A 21568-nucleotide genomic window follows, 5' to 3' on the forward strand; every position below is an offset into this window, starting at 1 on the left:
GGGAGCTAGCTCGTGATCTTTCATGTGTGGAATATCACATGGCTTCTTTGAGTATGGCTTTGACTCATTTCACTTGTTTCCATCATATTCATGTTTATTGAATAGATAATAGATAATTAGGAGCTCACCTAAGAGAACCTTTGGATCATTTGTATTTTGAATGAACTACAGTCACTACTTGGAGTACATTGGTACACTACCATTTGGGCTTTCTTTCATGGGAGCTAGCTCATGATCTTTCATGTGTGGAATATCACATGGCTTCTTTGAGTATGGCTTTGACTCATTTCACTTGTTTCCATCATATTCATGTTGATTGAATGCTTATGTCATAGCTATGGAGTTCACGTATTTCCTATCATGAGTATTTCTATGTCTTCTTTAAGTATTACATTTTCTAGAATTTTAATGATTAACTTGCTTATAATAATTGACTAGTATTAAACAAGAAAGGCACTCATTATCATCCAAATTTCTTTGTTTGTGGGTGAAATACAAGAAGCTATACACATAAATAATCAAAGACCCATTTTCATTGCCACCATGTAGATTGAAATAGCCAAAGCATAAAAGTATATACTCTTTCGTGGATAGGTATGAAGGTAAAATGAGAGCTATAGCCATTTCTTAAGATTGAAGGGAAATATTTACCTTATCACCAAATGACAATGAGAGCCATTTTTAAAGATCAAAGGGAAATAATTACCTTACCACCAAAGGGGAAAACAGCGTTATGCCTTTGGGTCTGTGAAGCACCAAGCACACCTTCCAAATGTTCATGATCATTGAATTTCTACACTGATGTTTTCTCCATTTTCCTGGATTAAATGAAGCATTTAACATAGTCATTCTACAAAATCTCCAAAGGTATAGAGATCCAAGGTTTGCCATAACCCCTATAAGTGTGGCTGTGTCAACAAAGGACTGCTACTTGGCATGTAGTGCCCTTTGGGAAGTTGGATGTCAAGTTCACCTAGAGGAGAAGCATGAGTAGGCTTTAAGTTTTTTCAAGCTGACAGCAATCTCTACACCAATTCTCTGAACACCAAGTTGGGAGTTGAGAATTCATTGGCAGTGCTCTGCCACACCTCCAAGTATGCTAAAGGCTGACCCATCTCAGATAGTACTACAGTTTAATGGGAGAAGGTGACACTGCCGTTTTCTTAACAAGAGGATGTCTCTGCAAGTAGTATCACTGCATGGATAAGGAGCATGGATAAGGAATAAGAGAATGCATCTGAAAAACCTTCTGCATCGATTATCATCAAGTCATAATTTATCCGAAGACATGTCCACCCACACCTGTCACATAGAACAACTTACAAGTGCGAGCCAAAGGGTACAGTACTTTGAAGGTATATATACCTTTAGGGAGCAGATACAAGACCTGTACAACAAAGCCACCCTGGAAAGGCAACCGCTAAGTACAGTCATAAGAATAAGAACCCCTGTTTTAACAAAACATTGCTCTTTTTATTTCGTGAAACATATTTTCTTGAAATGAGGGAAGTACAGTTATTTCACTCGTTGCAGGTTGTGGTTTATCTTGACAACATTCTCTTTGTAATTTTACCTGTAAAGAGTACAAAACTGTTGAAGCGGGAGAATCTTAGTATCACCTTTACAAGAAGAGCAACAAGCTATGTTACAATCCCCACCACACATCACCAAAATTATACAAAACATGAAGAACTCAATGCCCCCAGATATGTTGGTGATGCTCAGAGATGTGCATGAGCTTCAGATGTTTTGAATGAAGGCCATATTCCAACAAAACATCTCACAAATCATAACAATGCCTGCACGCAGAAACTCACAGTAACTCTAACTGGTTGCAGCCTAAAAGACCAGCAATGTCTCCTCAATCAAATCATCAAGGATGGCTCTTTCCACATCAAGCCCAACTGCTTCAATTTCAATGCCAACATCAAGCCATCGGCCTCTTTTGGCCAGATCCTTTGTGACCAGATTCTCTAGGGTATCCTGAGCTTCAGATTGGGAGTGTGAAAGGCAACAAACTTGTGACCAGATGTGCTTTACAAGGTCCTTCCCAGAGGGCATGGGAAAAACTGTCAGTTTAGATGAGCGTAACCATAGACGGCGGTTGAGATGAGGCCCAAAGACATCAAAAAGAACTTCATTGACAGTATCAAAAAGAAGGTGTCTTAGTGAAGAATTTAAGATTCCTCCTCCCTGTTTGCAGATTTCCAAGACAACTCGACTGTGCTCCTGGATCTCACTTTCCTTGCCAAAGTAGCTGCTTTCTATTTTCTGAAACAGACAAGGATTGAGAGGCTTACTTGGTGCATACCACTGAGTCAAAATAGCAGCACTGTCCCCAATGAACCCAGATGCAACAAGTACATCCTTAACATAAAACATTTCCCACTCCTTTCCACTTGGACAACTCATTTCCTCCATTACACAAGCGAAATGTTCAAGATCATTCAAGGAGCCAATCAAAGCATCATCGTCGTCATCAGTCTGTGGATGAACGTCATAATCTTCACACTTGATTTCCTCTCCAGCAAGGCAAGCTTCCTCTTGATGTGTGTCTACTTCTTGATCATGGTCATCAAATTTAAGGAGGCGAAGACGTGTTCGCAACTCTGCACAGAACCAGATCAATAATCACAAAATTAGGAAAGACTCAGGATTTACAACAAGTTGGAGGTGCCCACTTAACTAAAGTTCATTAAAAAACCTTCAACCTTCATTTATAGTAGACTTGTTTCACTGTTTAGAAATGAGAAAATTTGTCTACTAGTGTGCCTCCAATGGGCATTGAAAACTACCTCCATTACATCTTCCAATAAGCCTTGATCTAAATTTATCACATCTAAGCTTTAAAAACCAACAGTTTTATCACAACATGAATCCTAAAATATATAATCTAAAACAGCCTATGAAGATTATGTGCTTGTATTCAACAATCAGGAGGAGTATTTCTCCAACTTTGACTAAACCCTTATCTTCGAAAAGTAAACCAGAGAGATGTCAATGCCCACCTATGGAAGTGCCTAGGGAACCCACTTAAAAGCCTCAACTAGGCACCAAGTCAAAGCAGATACCCATAAGTCCCATAGCTACTGAGATCTAGGTTGGTATCCATACATCAGCATAAACAAGATGTAACCAATGGCTACATGCTTAGCACTATTATGGGCAAACTCAACCATCAGAATGTACCTCCCCCAGTTTGATGGTCTAACGTATGCATGAAGAATATCCTCCAAAACCTGATTCACCCTCTCCATCTAATTGTTGGACTGAGGGTGATCAACTCAAACTCAGCTTGGTCTCCAATTTCTAGAAAACTAGCAGCAAGAAGTGTCCAACAAACTTCAAGTCCCCATCACTCACTATGTCACAAGGTAAACCATGTAACCTAAAAAGCTACTCAACAAATTGTCGTGCCAATTTAGGAGCCATTACTGTTTTCCTTGTAGGTAAAAATCTTGCCATCTTTGTCAACATGTCTACCACCACCCAAATGGCATCATGCCCTTTGCGAGTGCATGATAAACCGGTGATAAAGTCCATGGAAATACTCTCCCATTTAATATAAGGGATCTCCAGACGATGTAACAGTCCTCCAACGGTAAGACACTCAGCGTTATTCACTTGACACTGACGACACTTAACCACATAGTCCTAGATTTTTGCCCTCATTTTGGTCTAGTAAAACATACATTTTACCAAATCATAGGTTTGTTGTACCCCATGCAAACCCTATCATTTCCGAGCAACAATCCATTCTGAATAAGATATTGACCTCCAACCACCTTGATGGTGGAATGATCCCTGAGCTCTGGTTAATAACGGAGCTCCCTATCTAGATATGTTGCCAAAACGGAACAAAATATCTATCAGTCTCACATAGCCCTCTTAGGGAATCATAAAAGCCAACCTCAATCTCAATGAAACTTAAAAGATTCACCTCCCCAATCCAACTCAATGCATCTGCAATCCTATTCAAGCAACCCTTCCGATACCAAATCTCCATGTCAAGATCTTGCATCAACTCTGTCCACCACGCTTTCTTCCCCCTCTACTCAGGTTTTCTGCAAAAATACTTAATCGACTCATGGTTGGTCAAAACAACAAATTTGGATCCATATAAGTAATGTATCCAAATTTCCAATGCGTGGATAACCACATATAACTCTTTTTTCTCTTGAGTATGCCATCTGACCTGCGTATCATCAAGCTCTTGCTTTCAAAAGCCACAGGTCGGCCCTCCTGGAACAAGGTAGTCCCTATCACAAAATCACTCGCATCATCAGTCTCAACCATGAATGGTTTGCCAAGATACAATATGGCCAAAGTTGGTGCACCTCTCACCATAAACTTGACCCTATTAAAAAGCCTAATCAAGCCTCTCATTCTAGGTAATAGGAGCGTTGGACTTTTGTCCACGTCCTTTGAGAAGGTTAGAAAGGAAAACGGTTGCATTAGAATACTCCTTGCTGGCTTCTTAAGAAAGACAGTGAATCCTAAAAACAAACGAACTTGGCTCACAGTCCAAGGTACCAGCCAATCTAAAACCTTCTGGATTTGGTCAAGCTCTATGCAAAAATCTCTAAGTGTAAATTCTTTTGTAAATAAATCGCATATCGGAGGTGCTTTGCGTGCTCCTCGAAAGAACGGCTATATTTCAAAATATCATCCAAGAATACCACAACTATGCAGGTCCAACCCCTTCAGAGGTCAAAGATGAAGCAGAACTAGACATTGTTGATGAAGCAGAAGTTATGGTTCCAGAGTAGATCCTTCTGCACCGTTTCAAGCATGGCTCAGGCTGAAGACTACGACAGTTCCTCACGAAGTTTCAGGGAACTCATGAAGCGGTATGGCTCGACAAAGAGTTTTTCGAAGACTATCCGGCGTTATTGACGGATTATTTGGAGGCTATGCAACTTCCGTCAAGTTAAGCAGAAGGGGATGTCACATGCATCCCGCACTTGGATGCTACGTAGACATTTCTGTACAGAAGGTGCAGGACCTAGGATGGTGAACTGGTCCCATGTGCAAGAGGCCTACACTCGACAGGCCAATAAAGACTAAAGGGATCTGAAGTTTTCGAAAGGAGATTGGGTTAATCTTCGGATTATGAAGCAAAGACTGAAACAGGTGGACAAGCGATGCCCAAAGTTGTCTTTCAGGAGCTTCGGACCTTTTCCCACATCCGGAAAAAGATTAATGAGGTGTCTATGCAGTTAAAGCTACCTCCGAGTTGGACTATGCACGATGTATTTCATGTCAGTTGGTTAAAGCCATATGCAAGTCCAACCCCTTCAGAGGTCAAAGATGAAGCGGAACCAGACATTGTTGATAAAGTAGAAGTTATGGTTCCAGAGCAGATCCTTCTGCACCGTTTCAAGCATGGCTCAGGCCGAAGACTACGACAGTTCCTCACGAAGTTTCAAGACAAAGGAACTCATGAAGCGGTATGGCTCGACAAGAGTTTCTCGAAGACCATCCGGCGTTATTGACGGATTATTTGGAGGCTATGCAGCTTCCGTCAAGTTAAGCAGAAGGGGATGTCACATGCATCCCGCACTTGGATGCCACGTAGACATTTATGTACAGAAGGTACAGGACCTGGGATGGTGAACTGGTCCCATGTGAGCCCAGTCCGGGACGAGTCAGCCCCAGGGATCCATCTCAGTCGTCCGAGGTCAGGTGTGCATTGTCCTGCACATGAGTCTAAGGTCAAGTGTGCACTGTCCTGCACATGAAACAGTGCCAGTCCGCGCTGTGAGTCTCCCTCTAGATTGATGTCAGTGATTCTGTGTATCTGGTATGGTACCGGATGCCAGATCACTGAGTACTTAGTGTTTAGGACAAGGGGCCAGCCCATAGGGCTACCCCGGATCTTAGTGTGGGCATGGGAATGGTGTAGAACCACCCCCATGAGGGCCAAGAAGGCCCAAGCTGAACCCACCAGCCATGGAGGGACTGTAGGACAGCCCTAGGGCAAGAATAAGGCAGATTCCAGGAGATTACAGCCTTTACATGGCTGTAGGGCAAGTATGGGGCAGCCCATACAGGCTGCCCAGCCCTTGGATTGTGGGCAAAAGCTGTGCCCAGCCCTCTGGAAGCAGGCGCATCACCTTTCAACTTGATAGGGAAAAATGCAGCATTTTATGGGATTTTATTCAGCATTTATTGCTGAATATTCACAATCGTGGAACATTAAATGCTGGCCGCTTGGCTTTGTGCTGGCCGACTGCTGCTGTAGGAGTACTATATAAGGGAGAGCCCACAATCCCATTCATTCATCTGATTCTCCACCAAGAGCTCAAGCATAAGAGGCTAGACAAAGCCAAGAGGGTGCTAAGCAAAGGGGTGAAGGATTCAGGTCAAGGGCAGGGTATTCCCAACCAAGAAAAGGTCCAAGATTGCTATATTTTTCTTTCAGATTTCTCATCATTCTAATAAAGCAAATACACCATCCGTGGTGGGGGCCCTACAGAGGGTAATTGGGACCCAATACTGTGTCCTCTCCATCTCTCCCTCTCTCTCTCTATTTTTTGCACATATACTTTCAGTTTGTGCGTTAATTTCCGTCGCAAAAAGAGTGCTGAATTCTGAGTATTGAAGTTACCGATTCTTCTCCGAAGCTTCCGCATATTACAGCGCCATTGCGTTTTGGGGCCAATCGGTGTCCTTGTACTATTTGCAAGAGCACTCTAGCTCCCCCCTGTTTGTTTCCTTTTCCAGGTCCCCATGGGTGATGAAGTGTTTTGTGTGCGAGTGTTTGTTTCACCGCCCGTCAGATTTCTGAAGGCCAGTTTCATGGTTCCATTGCCAGGATATCGTCGACTTTCTCAAGGAGGCAAGCCTGTGTTTGTCACATCAAAAGCTTCAACTTGTGGAAAGTGAAAAGGAATTACAAGAGACAGTGCAGGATTATATGTCTTTGCCTATATGAGGTGAAGAGAAAAAGCTAAAGATGAAGCTGAGGAGAAAAGACACCAAGGATAGGAAATAGTGGCCAAGAACAAAAAGCAATTGAAGTGTTATGGTGCAAAAGATGGGTTAAAGGCTATGGCTTTCGACATTTTGTCACCAGTGGTATCTTCACGGAGGCTTCATGGGGTTCGGAAGGCAACTTCTTTCTATGTTTAGTAGTGGTGGTCTACTATGCTTCATCAGGGACTTGTTACCACTTGGGTGAAGTGCCAGCAGGTTTTGGGTGCCTGAGGATGTATCAGATGAAGCTCAGACGGAAGCGGATGAACTTGATGAGGTTCTTATTCCCGAGTATATACTGGCACATAAGGAAAGAAAGATACAAGGTAAAGTTTCCCGTCGCTATCTTGTGAAGTTTAAGAACTGTTCACCGATGGATGCGAAGTGGATGGATGAGGGTGACTTAGCAGATTCACCTTAGGTATTGCAGCTTTATCTTGATGCTTTTGAGTTGGGGCAAACTCTCGTTATGGCTCATTCAAGTTTAGCAGAGCATGGGTCTGGAGTATTGCCTGATGCTCAAGAGGGGGGTAGCACCTCCGCTCCCTTGTTATAGACAGGCTCAGTTTTCATCTAGGAGTCGCTTGGTGACATCTTTGTATTCATCCGAAGGTACTGAGGCTGACAGTACATCTTCTTATGGGACTTCTATGATATTGTGTACTAGTCACATGAGATGGTAAAGTTGGGTATGGTTCACAATCGGCCGCACCTTGAACTATAACTGCAACTATGGATGGTTTTTGCCTTTGGAACTAAGGTATGACTGAGGAAGATTGGGACATCGATCTTTGTCATATGGTTCTGGCTGTTCTTGACCACAGAATTGGTCAATTGGAAATTGAGATGATGCTATTTGTGGAGTTGGTCTCCTTTGGAATCGCATGGTTTGGTTGAGCTCAAAGTCTACAGCAACCTGAGCTAACACTTCGAGACTCTATGAAGGGCATAAGTCTTGCGAGCAGTCCTAGAGTTGGTTTGGTTCATGGATATATGGATCGAACTCTATTTGTGCATGTATGCATACACTTTCTGCGGTATTATTGTATTATGGTGCCATTGGATCCTGGTACCCTTGAGAATACATGGGTAATACAATTGTGTCGTGTGATGCATGTATATTGGTATGATACATCAAGTACTTTATTATGTTCATGGATGCATCATTGAGTGTGACTCCTGCGGGATAGCCATGCGACATATGTGGGAAGTACTTCGTGGATGTATAGGTTAGATGCATTGAGTGCTTTCATATGCTCATGATGTACCATCAATCGTGGGTCCTGCGGGATATTCATGGGTGTAAGGCTTGCGAGCAACCCTTAGACTATTATTTTGGAGTAGGTAGAGCATCTTGAGGAGCATATTGTTTGTGAATGCATATATGTGTCATGCATATGTTTGTCATACGTAGAATGATGCATGGTTTTGTTTTTGGCTGACACAGATTACGTGTTTCCACTTGGTTTTAGACTTTTGCTGCAGCATCCGAAGGAACAAGCAAGAGTTGTTTGTCGCTTTGACGTGACGGTGTGGCCTTATTGTCCAGGATGATTGTTTCATCACCTAGATACACTGGAGGGGCATTGCTTTTGTCATATGGAGAGTCTTTGCTCATTCGATGCCTTGTTGTATTATTGAGTGCAATCGAGGACGCTTGCTATTTTTCAAGAGGGGGATATGTTACGACCCTGTGTTTTTCTCAGGATAAACAAGCAAGTGGGCATGGGCATAGCCTATAGGCACGGGATGGACAGTGTGATCGGCATCAGTTTGGATATGAAAAGGAAACCCTTTTTGGAGAAAAGCAAGTGGAGGCGCCTCTTTATAAAGGAAAGGGTGGAGGATTCTAAAGCGTAGTGTCGTGTGGTAGTGCATCATCTTGGCGATCGCGGCTTGACTGTACTCTCTCACGTGGGCTGGCTACAGAAGCATGGTGGTGTCGTGCGGTGGCGCATCATCTTGGCGATCTCCCTCTCAGGCGACTTGCAGGACTACATGTTAAGAAGCGCAACAGCCAGGCGCGCTACGTGTGTGGAAGCAGTCAAGCGGGAGACTCTCTACAACATGGAGCAGGCCACGTGCGGGCACCAGGCAGGCTACATGTGTGGAAGCAGCCAGGCGGGGCGATGCCCACAGGTTTGGTGTAGGCGGTGAAGGGGATGGGCGCACAGCTGAAAACCAGCCGGGTGCTAGCCGGCATGGAGCAAGCCACGTGTTGGTGGCGGCTGCATGTGTGGAAGCAGCCAGGCGGGCAGTTTTTCTGCAGTGTGGAACAAGCCAGCATCGTCATCATCACCTTCGCTCCCCCTTTTCACATTCGCGTGGGCTGTTGGAGGAGGCGCTGCTGCTCTCGACAGCTGTTGTGGAGAGGCTGTGTGGAGTATTGATGCTCCTGTTGTGCTGTTCGACAGTGCTATTGTTTCAAACCGGGGGGGGGGGGGGGGGGGGGGGGGGGGGGGGGGGGCGGCAGTGGTGGTGGCCTTATTCCCCAAACCTTTTTGGTACAGGAGAATAGAGATAGGCTTTCTCTCTCTCTCTCTCTCTCTCTCTCTCTCTCTCATCATGAATTGCAGGCTCTGATTGGGATACACAGGATCAAGCTAAGATGCACAGATGATGTTCTTGGAAGAGATGTGTTGTTACTCTTCGTCTTGAACTTATGTGTATTCAAGGATTGCTTGACACATCCTCTATCTTTCTCTCTCTAGGATTTGGCAACCGTGATTTGATGGTATATCTGTCATGGAAAACAGCACATTGGTTTTTTCGAGAGGAAAAAGGACTTTGGTATTGAGGAAACAGGCCTATGGTTTATGGATACAGGTCTATGGTTTATCGGATACAGGTCTTTGGTTTCATGTGGAAAGCATGTCTTTGGATTCATGTGAACAAGTTCTAATTTTCTCGGGGTTACATGCAAGCTGTGACTATAGGGAAGGACATATGGTTTGGTATAGCCCTACTGCTGTTTGGAAAAGGGTTTGAGGGATCCATGGTAGCGATGGAGAAGACCTTTTCAAGCAGGGAGGTGTTGTACAGGTGTGCCTTCTCTATGGAATGCTTTGCTGTGATAACGAGAGTTCTTATTTGGAAGTCTTGGGTGAAAGCTTCGAGGGATCCTATTGGTAGAGGATTCTACGAGTTGTACTTTGTACTCAAATTTTGATCAAGTAAAGAAATACCGCAAGGGGCGCCACTGCGTTTTGGGGCCAATCGGTATCCTTGTACTATTTGCAAGAGCACTCTACCTCCCCCCTATTTGTTTCCTTTTCCAGGTCCCCATGGGTGATGAAGTGTTTTGTGTGCGAGTGTTTGTTTCACCACCCGTCAAATTTCTGAAGGCCGGTTTCAGGCACCCATGCCAGCTGCATATGCCAAGGATTGGCATGCAGCCGAGGATTGATGCCTGGCTTGTGCTTTTTCCTTTCTGCCAAAAGTAGCTGGGTTAACCCAAAATATCAGCTTTTATGCTTTCTCACCTTGTAGCCCAAGTTTGCTCTAGGCGCCTCCTGTCCACCTGTTCATGCCCAAAATAATAATATGTCCAGCCCGTCATTAATGATGCGTGAACACACTGACTTATAAACATTATAAGTCACTTTGATGAATAAAATCCCATGTTGCTCATGCTCTGTGGCCATCTTTCAGGCCAAATTTTGCCGGTAAATGCTATAGCTTTCTTTTGTGGAAAATTCCTCGTCACGCCTTGGCTCTGCTATATGGACTTGCCCCAAAACACTAATCAAGACTAGTGAAGGGACCAAATGGTGAGACCGAAGATGCCTGCACAAGAGGCCGGGACAATGATGCATGCTTCTTAAGCTTTACAAGAAGAACAAACTCATGTGGTGCATACCAAGGAACAAGAACATGTGGGCAGTCGTCCCGTGGTAAAGAGAAAATTCAAGAAGGAGAGTCCATACATATATACCTAGATGAATCCAAGAACATGCCCAAATTCACCTTTTAGGAACGTGCATGTTATATACTCAAGATATTCAACCCACAAGACTATATAACTATCAACTCCATTATGCATAGTATGGACTAGATACTACGACATCTCCACTAACGTCATCACTGCCCAATAGTGGGTGTAGAACTCTGTATCAACATATGCTCTCACGCACGCACTCCACACACACACACACACACATAAGAGCATATATTCACACAAAGCCCTTTGTACTGAGTTTCTGACAAACCTCCGGAGATGCAAGGCAAACTCAGTAATAATAAAGCCTAGCACTAAGCGAAGTAGCAAATAGAAAGAATTAGTACCGCAAATAAGTAGTTGATAGGAAAAATGCACCGCTAAAGAGAGTCCATAGCCTTAAGAGCTAAACTTACTGTATGCAGGCTCTTCTTTATGCACAAGAAGAAGAATTGAAGCTCTACCGCCAGGATCCATTGGTACATGATCATTTGAAGGCCAAGAAAGCTGAATTATTTATGGATCATGCCATGGCAGTGATAGCTCAAGAGTTGCACATGCAACCAAGGGATGCAGCACATGCATACTTGGCTCGTTCCGAGGATGCCTATGGAGAAAAGGCAACCATCCCACATGTCTTGGTATCCCCATAGGTGATTGAACAAGAGCACATGTCTAAGAGGATGAACCCTCATGCAATTCGAAAGGAACTATCGACGACTTCACGCCATGGAGGTGTACCTTATGTAACCCATAAAGGATGAAATGTTTATGAAAGTGATCAAAATGTATGTCAAATGCCATTGCCGACGGAAAATGTGCATGCACAACACATGCAACACGGGCTGCAATTTTATGTTGGTGCAAGTATTCGGCGTATCTCTCACGCTACACGTATCCTTGAGTGTGCTCATATGAGGGAGAAGTTATGGATGAGAATGCACCAATGTATGTTGAGGGGCCAGCCATGCCTCATGCTTGCAGGGCACTTTCTATGCCCAATGCATCACCTTTTGTTCCAAAAATGATGCCAGTTCACAAGGACTGTCCCAATGGACATGCATACAGTAAAACATATTGAGATGCAAGCTAATGCATCAAAGTCTCGTGACTTCAAAGCCGAAGACAAATCTGTGAAGTTTGATACATATCATGAGGAATATGATGCGTCAAAGGCACTTGCTTTTATTGCCCAGTTTGATATTGCTTTTAGGAATGAGGATTTCACTCAGAAACCCATGATCCAGCATGTAAGCATATGTACTGCTCGTCGTTGGTGGCAAACTGAGAGCTTTCGAAATCCTGTTAGATCATGGAAAGTGTTCAAGCATAGTTGTTTCCGTACGATCTACGACGTCATATCGTACGGAATATCGTATGGTACGATACCGTACAGACTCATACGAGTTTTTTCGAGGAAAAAAAATTTGAAAATATAATTTTTTTTGGAAGTAATGGTCTTGTTTTTGCTTGTCTATGGCTGTTTAAGCTTCCTCTGTACTATGATGCTTCCCTCCTTTTTAAAATACTCCATATCTCGAAATTGAAAGTATCTAAGTTTATAAGTAATTTTTTAAACATCATATTTTATTTTACGATAAGAAATAAAATTATATCATACCGTATTTTCCCGTACGCCGTACGGTATCATATCCTATGAATCGTACGGTATCGTACCTGACAACTATGAATTCAAGCAAAGGTTTTATGCCGAGTTCTTACCTCCCAATGCATTAAATGAAATAACAATGAAGTGGGATTGAATGAAGCAAAATAAAGGGGAAACGGTGAATGCATATGTGCACAAGTTTTGGAAAGTGCTTTTGAAGGTGTCTCCATTTATGCATGTTCCAGAGGCGGAAAGGAAGAGAAGGTTTCAATCAAGATTACAAACCGTGTACAAAGCGGGACTACAAATGTATCTTGGTCACACCTTACAACAACTAATCGCAGCCGCCACTACCACCGAGCAGTTGAAACTCAAGTTGAGTCGATCAACAAGGCCAAACCCTTTTTCCAAGGCAAAGAGAGAGATAGCTTAAGGATCAACCAAATGGAGGGATCTTACTGATGAAGACAACACTTGGGAGAATGGTGCTTCACGTCGGCATCGATACCTAGACTTTGTCTCTCAGTCTTTCTCTCGTTAGAAGGGGGAGAATGATACGTGTTGTGTGGAAATAACGTGGCTAGTATTAAGAGACCGACCGAACAGCTCTTATAGCAGAGTAAACTCATCAAGTGGCTATATAGTTGGAATCATGGCTCATTTGTGGGTAGTTCCAGTTGTAAAGCTCAACCTTGGGATAGGGGGATCCCAAGGGTACCAACTAGTGGTTAGCCTATTGGTGAGCAGTGCCAATGACAGCCGTGATGGCTAGGGGTGCGTGGTATGGGACGTGCATGCTTAGTGGACATGTGCTTGCTAGGGTTGTGTGGGTATCTAGCTCGGTGGGTGGCTTACCACTACATGTGGTTTGGAGTCTATGGTTGGATGGCAAGTACTAGCAAACCCTTACATATTCCCTTTGTTATTTTGTGAATATAATGGCATGCAGTGTTGCAGAGTTATGGACGAACTTCTTGGATATTAATTAGTGAGTGTCAATCATGTGCAAGCACACAAGTAAGTGGATTCTTGCTTAGGTGTGTTTCAATTCATGGGCCCAGAAGGTAATATGAGAAACTCGTCTGAAAGACATCTTCCTCATCTATCCTGAACTGATGATAACCATTACAAAGATCAATCTTCATAAAATACTTGGCAATGGAGTCTATCTATCAGATCGTCCACTCTAGGAAGGGAATATCTATTCTTGATTGTAGCTTTATTCAACTTTTTATAGTTGGCACACATCCCTCCAAGTTTCGTATTTTTTATGATTCAAAAGCACTGCCACTCCCCAAGGAGATTTACTCTCTCAAATCTGTTCCATCCTAAGATATCCGACAATTGTCGGGTAATCTCATCCTCTTCGAGCTAGCTCATCCTGTAAGGTGTAATACTCACAGGCTAAGACCCTAGAATCAAATTAAACCTATGGTCAACCGATCGACTGGGCAATAAACCATGAGGTAACTCTGCGAGGAAAACATCAACGAGCTCTACCTTGATGTTTTCTAACTAATGTGTCTCCCAAAAATCTAACTTACTAGATTTAAAATCACAAGTAACATCAGATGAAAGAGGATCAAGAAAACATTGAAACACTTCATAATCTAAACACGAACTCTATATTATATTATGAAGTTTTGCAAAGTTTACAAGAGTAGAGGGTGGGACTCCAAAATCACCCTTGAGACAAACTGGAGCATCTCCCTATAACAGAACAATGTATGATCCTTCAAGTTTACACGAACATCATGATTATGAAACCATTCTTTACCTACAATAATGTATACCCCATCTAGATTCATCAACAACAAAAATCTAGACTATCTGAATAACTCTGGATAGATATAGGCAACTGGGTCACACATCTATCCAGATCCATCCATGTCCCGCTGCCAGGTTCACACAGTAGCCATGATCACTTGGCCGAGTCTCCACTCCCAATTTCTCCACCAATTTGGCATTAATAAAAGTGTGAGTGCTACCTGGATCAACTAGGATGCATACAATTTTCCACAACAATGATCCATACATATTAGATCACTGGATCTGAAAACTGCCATGCTAAAGTTACAATCCATGCAAGAACTATGATCAAGAACTATGGTATAAATCTTAGGGTTATCTGTAATCTCGATCAAGTGAGGTCCCTTAGGCTTCTACTTTTTCAACGCTTGAGGACAGCTCTCTTTCCAATGGCCCAACTAAAGCACCAACCCTTCCAAATGATCTGGAGGTTCTAGCCTCTGCTAGGTCTTCTGAGTCTTCTTGGAATTGGGTTGACCCAAAGTCTCCGTAAATTCTGAGTCGTGGAAGCCTCCACAAACCTAAACTTTCGCTTACGCTTGAAATTTGGTTCAAAGTTGCATGAGCTCTTTTGCTTCTGAGGAACATTCTTTTTACTCTTGCTGCCGACAACACAGACTTGGACTCATTGCATTATTATTTGGGCACGCAATTTGTCCAGTGTGATGATGATATTGTGATGATGCAATCAAAGTACATACAAAGATTACTTACACGGTTAGTCTTAAAGACTATAAGCATGTTGCTACACCAATAAAGACACGTGCTAGGCTCACTCTCCAGGATGCAAGTGAACCATTTGATGCATCACTTTATTAGCACGCTATTGGGTGCCTCACTTATCTATGCCATACGAGGCCAAACATTTAGTTTGGGGTCTCCCTGTTAAGCAAGTTTATGCACAATCCCGAGAGTGGAGACACCTCAAGTTGCACCTAAAACAACAATCCCAATGGCAGAAGACGAAAATGCCAAATCTATGGTTAAGCATTGACACATTGCCAAGCGAATATTCCGATACTTACAAGCCACTCAGTCCCTTAGGCTATTCTATGCTTAGGAGACTGATATTCAGCTGCATGCTTTCAGTGACTAATTGGGCCGGATAATATGACACACAAGTGTCCACTAGTGGCTTTTGCTTTCATCTAAGTGTTTCATGTGTATCATGGCTCAGCAAAAGCAGTTCGACAGTGGCCACTTCGAGCTATGAAGTTGAGTACAATATAGCTTTCACAGCAACTGTCGAGTACGTATGGCTTAAACGCTTTTTGGCAAATCTTGGTGTTGAACAGTGGTTCCCCACCTCCATCTTCACTGACAACCAGAGTGCATTGGCAATTGCAAGGAACCAAGCGTACAAAGCACATTGAGATGCATTATCATTATGTCAAGGAGAGGCTCATTGCAGGAGATATTAGCTTGGCTTATGTCTTTACACACGATAATGTGACAGATATGTTCACAAAGCTCTCTCACACCAGAGAAGTTAGAAGCTTTTTGCAGAGCTTTGGGCTTATTGCCATTCGGAGATTGATCAACCACATGATCCCTATACACATTCACATCATCACTACAGGAGGGATTTGTAGCCATTTATATGGAAGTGATGTGTGGATGTAGGCTAATAAATGCCAGGACACCTTTTTCCTCCTTAGGAGGTTTTTTTCCTAAGCCTGTGTACACTCTTATGAGTGAGTGTGCAAGTGACCTTATCATGTCACTTCACTTGTACTTCACTCATTCTATTTTGAGTGTTGTGCTTCTCTGAATCTCTGCTTACTTGCTACCTTTGTCTCCTACATAAATGTGGTTGTGTGGACTATAATCAACTCCATGATTAGTGACCACCTTAGTTAGCAGGTAATCAAGTAGGAGATATTCTCGTACCAACTCACCTCATAGGTTGGTACCAAGCCTTGTCTTAGCATTATATCTAGGCAAATTACGTAGGCTGATTAGTTGGCTAGTCATATTTTGTTGTACTCAGCTCATAGTACTATTTTGTCCACTTTTGTTAGTGAGTCTTGCTCAACCTAATCAATCCATGTGCTTATTTCATTCAATACATTCCATCAATTTGTTTTTTACACTTTCATATCTTTCAGGAGGGGGGGGTTGAAGTAAAGGTGCAGGAGCCGGGGGATGCTGGCAAGGGAAGGAGGCCAAGGGGGCTAGTGCACAGAAGCAAGGAAGGGAGGGGCCACTTGCAGGGTAGCAGCAGTTCACAACTTGTTGGTTTGCTAATTTTCAGCTACCTTAGGTTAGGTGAGAGAGTCTGTTTAAGAGCACCTAGCTGCAAGCTTGACATCAACAACATAGTAAAGCACTATAAAACCCCTTATAGAATTGTCAAAGCATATATCACCTTGTAGGTCAGAGTTAATCTCCTTGAATCCCATGGAAATTGATGTCTCCTCTTGAAAGGGCAGGTCCAAGACAGAGACAGGACTGGGTTGTTCAGACTGTTCTTTGACAGGCTCAGGGTTGGCACTTGTAGACACATCGTTTGCAGGGCATGACAATGATTGAGAACTTGCTGATATATTACATGGGGAAATCTGCAACAAACAATGATGCACGTCACATTTTCGTTATTGGCTGGCTCTTTAAACTGGTAGAACATGCAGCTTAAAATAGATGCACAAAAGACAAAGTTCCTGAAGCTCAAAAGACAATAACAAAAATGTCAAAAGACACAAGCTTGTGACTTTGGGATTTAAATATCAACCCAAAAGACACGAGCTTCAGGTTCTTTCTATTTCATGCGCAATACAAGCAAAAAGCTACCACCAAGCCACCATTTCATCACACGTGTGATAATAATATTGCATCACAGATCCTATTCACATAGTCGCGACACTTACATGGGAGTCATTGTGGGAACTGACAACCTCAATGGATTTGGACTCACGATTGAATTCAGTCTCTAGACCTTCAGGTTCCAATATAACTTCCAAACTAGTATCAGCTGCCGGTAATACTGTTCCAAGCTGATGGGTTGTTAGATCATCAGCATCTGTAGGGCATTCCACAGTTAGAACAGCTCCAAGAGAGACACAAGTGTCGAAGGAAGACACAGAAGAATCATTGTCTGGAACTGGTCCATTGTCTTCAATATGGCACGGTTCTTTTTGACCTGCAACAGGCATGCCTTTACTTGCCTCCTGTTCAGTAGACTCTTCACTTGCAAAAAATGTCTGCTTCACTTCTTCTGCACTGGCAGCTCGTTTCCAGCCAAGAGCTAAACTCCCTTTCAAATCTTTTATACTGAAACCAGATTTTGTGGCTGAATCAATTGGATGTATAACCACATCGATTGGCCTGATCAACTCCACAACTGTCGTGTGAGCAACCTTTTTCAAACATAATTCGGGAAGTTCTCTCAGATGAGCTCCTCCTTCATACATTTGAAGCTTGTCCTGACTTCGATCAACAGAAGTGGAAGCCATGGGAACAGATCGTGATCTAAGTAATGTTCTCGGGGATCTAGCTTTGCTTTCCTCTCCACACTTATCATGAGAAATCTCCAACTCAAGATCAGGATCAGTTCTCATATGGTCCTCAACCTTATCTGTGTGTGTGTAAAAGAGAGAACGCCGATAATTTTGAGAACCATCCACACTGTACCTCCCAGACCCTCTTGGACTTTCTGAAGTTTTGGGGCCTGGAGAAGTTTGGTGGCTGTTGTCTTCAAAGTAACCCCCCTTTCTCATTACCACATCATGCACCTGTGACAGCAAGTCCTCTGACCCTCTTGTACTCTTTGTTCTGAAGTGCTCGGAAACCTTTTTCTTTCCTTCCTTGCTTCCATGCACGACTTTCATGTCAAAGTTCTTGTCTTGATGCAAGGACACAGAACCTGATCCATGGTAGCTGTCCCAATAAAGCCCACTGGTGGGTGCACAAGCTTCTCCATCACTGCTGCCGGCGGTGTCTCCTGATTCACTTGCTTGCCTGGTCCTTCTCCCTAAGTTCATGTCTCTGGCAGTAGAGTGCACGTTTCTGAAACAGTTAGGGTCAACCATCAGATCTCTAGTGACGTTTTCCCTTACCTGCCTTGCAATTTCTCGAGCAATCTCTCTGGGATCTTTTGAGGGATCTCTGTAATAATCACTGGCATTAGGTCGCATATTTCTCCTATCAAGTTTGTACTCTCCATTGTTGTCTTTCCTAAGCTTTTCCCGAAGCTTTTCAAGAGCACCATCTGTACTTTCCTCCCTGATAACCTCCTTTGCAACAACACGATCTTTTGGAGACCTAGAGTAAATAGGGGATAACGATTTCAACTTTCGCACTCTCCCAGGGCTTGGCTTCAAAACCACTATCCTAGTGGGGATATGACAGTCAGCATTGTGCAGCCTGTTCTCGGATGTCATAGGAGAAAATGCATGCCTGTGCTGGTCTTGTAGTCCAAAAGATTCTTCATTGCCAAAGGATGAGGATGGTGATTTTGATGCGCTCAAAACATTTCTTTCTACCATTTCATCTGCTCCAGAGTTCTTTGCATTATCACTTTTATGGTTTCGCCTTGGAACAAAAGATTCCTTTGTCCAAGATTGAGGTCTGTACTCTTCACTTGCATCCAGTGCTTGATGTGATCGACTGTGTTTCACAGCTTGTGGTAGCTGTGGTGGCAAAAAGCTGCCAAGTTCATTGTCATGTAGCTGTCTTGCAAAGAGAGAGTTTGGTTCTTGAAGGAATCTCATGAAGAATTCTTTATTGGACTGCAAAAAGTCCATAGCATCTAGAAACTCTTTTGATTCGTGAAGCCTTTCCTGTGGAGCATTCATCTTTGAACTGGAACATTTTTCCTGAAACAGAGCTAGCTTTTCTTCATGCAGTTTGTCACAATAAAGTGTCTGTTTACCAGACAGTTGTAAATCTAAATCATCAGGTCCAGCTGATCTTTTTGGATGACCCCGTAACTTTTGACTTTGCCATGCCTCGAACTCCTTTTTGAAATCTTGAAGCTGCTGCTCTTGTGGATGATTTCGCAAGGGCAGAGATTGCAAGCCTGGTTTGTCGTCTTCACAATCCCTTCGTTGAGGATGAAAGCTCTTGCAAGTGGATGGACCTGAAGCAACAGATGCCTTACCCTTTTTAGCGTACAGCCTGACATTGTGAGACAATTTATCCTCACGCCGCCGCCTTTCTAGTAAGGACTTGTGTGTGCACTTCTCATCTACATTGCCTACTATGCTTCCTGCTGGGGGTTTCTGAAAAATCTTAGAATCTGTAGGCAGTGCATCTAGTCCCATCAACCTTGCTACCACACTAGGAGCTCGATTCTTGGGATCGGAGTCCTTTGACAGCTCTTGGGCAATTAAAGCTTTGATGGGCATTCCATTTGACTTTTTTGGAGCCAATGCCTTGTGCAATTCAAATCCATACTGCGCAAGTGGCAAGGCAACCTTGTTAGCAAAATCCATTTTATCACATGCTCAACAGAAGCATGAAATTCCGAAGAGCCTGAACCCACCGGAACTTCGTCATTCCTTCCCGCATTTGATTTAGGTACTTCTGGGATGCTACCTCCAACATCAAGACTGTTTCTCGGGGCTTCAAGTCCTGAAAAATACTCAAACCAAAATAATGAGTAAAAATGTGCAATTGCACTTAACATACACCAATGGAGGAAAATGTGTAAATCAAACTTATGTAGGTAATCAAGAGCACAATCTATGCATTCAAACTTCAAAAAGTGTAGTAACAATAATTGATGTGTGTGAGCAGTTTGAATGGGCCCAGCCGGTATGTAGCAGAAGTATGAGAATTGAAAGAAGCTACCAAACATAGACAAGACCGGCAGATTGCTTTTCTTGTTGTCTATTCACACCATAGTTTAATGACTAGTGTGAATGCCAGGCATATATCCCAGGCACCGTGCACAGAAAAAAGAGGAAGGTAGCTGTTGCCTTTGCTTTTAAACCAAAGCTCACCAGCAGTGCCCAAAGTTTAACTCAATGAGGTGTATCACATGTACTTAAGTGGTAATGTGAGGTTGCCTCAGGTCGAGCTCTCTCTCCTTTAGGTACGATAGTGCAATATTTACCTCAACTCTCCCGCCTCACCCAATTCTTGTCTCCACTCATTTCAGCGTCTTTGAAATGAAACGCTCCAAGCCAAAAGAAGTAAAGAGCCTTACCTGCTCCCAATTTCTTGTCGGTGAGCAATTTCCTCCCAGCCAACGCCTGGTTGAAGTCGAACAAATGCATAAGCCCCCCCATGCAGCCCGGATAGTCTCTGTTCGCGTACAGGGTCCGCCCGCCGGAAGGACTGCTTGCCATAACAATGTAAGGAACACACGCTGTGAGACCCGCCGCCTCGTCTATTAATGAGGCGGGGACGTCGTTCAAGAGAAGGCCAAAATGCCTTCACAGAAATAACGCAACGCCTAAATCAGAAGAACAACCTTGCGCAGACAGACAAGAAAAACAAGAGAGGCAAAATATGTTGGTGCTCCCTACCTTTCTTTATGCAGAGCCACAAGCTCTAATCTGCAAAGCGCAGCGCAGCGGCCACGTGCTCAGATCTGCCCCGAATAAGGTATCTCCTCGTCCTATCCGCACTTGCATTTGCATTTCAACTTTTCTCCGGAGCCCAAGTCGCTGTTTGTTAAAAAGGATCCACTACGTTGAGAGTAGTCTCCAGAATATGTACTATAGGATCTTTCTGTCCCTTGATCAGAGCCTCCTACAGAAGGGAGGGGCTCTTCCACTGCCGATTGACCTTCTCTGCGAATTCGGTGAGGAGAAAGATTCTTACGCCGGGAGTGTGGGATCGCCAGGCTGGGCTGATGCTGAAAACGGCACAAGACGGGCTGGCGATGGCCGCAAGGGCAGGTCAGGTTCCTCCCCCTCCCGCAACGGCAGGTCAGTAAGGCGAGAGAGAAAAGGGGGCAGGGGGAGAGAGAGAGAGAGAGAGAACAGCAGCAAGAGGGAGAAGGGCGCAGCAAACTTGTTAGGTGAGAAAAAGCTGGCGTGGGTGGTGGGGGTGGTGGTGGTGGTGGTGGGGGTGGTGATGGGGCATAGTGGGAGCCACTCTACTCTCTCTGAGCAAAAGGAGGAAAGGCAAAGGTGAAAAAGCCGCACCAGCCAGCTAGGTTAAAGAGATTTGAGTACTATTATTTATTATTATTATTATTATTAATGGTCATTGGAATTAGACTATGCTTTTGAGTACTCTCAACTATCATATTTTTAAGAGATTTCTTTCCTAAGGTAAGGAGTTTT

The 21568-nt window shown here is 43.5% G+C and overlaps 1 protein-coding gene across 2 annotated transcripts; it reads right to left on the reverse strand.

Moving 5' to 3' along the window:
- Positions 1-1451: 1451 nt before the first annotated feature.
- LOC147609095 (uncharacterized) lies at positions 1452-21320 on the reverse strand. 2 transcript variants are annotated; one of them, XM_086788592.1, is made up of 6 exons: positions 20804-21320; positions 20482-20612; positions 19816-19904; positions 17201-19726; positions 16702-16894; positions 1452-2609 (listed from the first exon to the last, which is right to left on the reverse strand). In XM_086788592.1, exons 2-6 carry the CDS (start codon positions 20561-20563, stop codon positions 1840-1842), a joined length of 3660 nt encoding a protein of 1219 aa, XP_086644718.1. In that variant the 5' UTR covers positions 20564-20612; positions 20804-21320; the 3' UTR covers positions 1452-1839. The 2 variants fall into 2 exon arrangements, with proteins under 2 accessions (XP_086644718.1, XP_086644717.1); XM_086788591.1 differs by having other exon boundaries at positions 20482-20708; positions 20804-21318.
- Positions 21321-21568: the final 248 nt, after the last annotated feature.

Source organism: Cibotium barometz, chromosome 52 (assembly GCF_041138505.1).
Source record: "Cibotium barometz isolate CiBa-2024 chromosome 52, ASM4113850v1, whole genome shotgun sequence".
Taxonomy (NCBI): domain Eukaryota; kingdom Viridiplantae; phylum Streptophyta; class Polypodiopsida; order Cyatheales; family Cibotiaceae; genus Cibotium; species Cibotium barometz.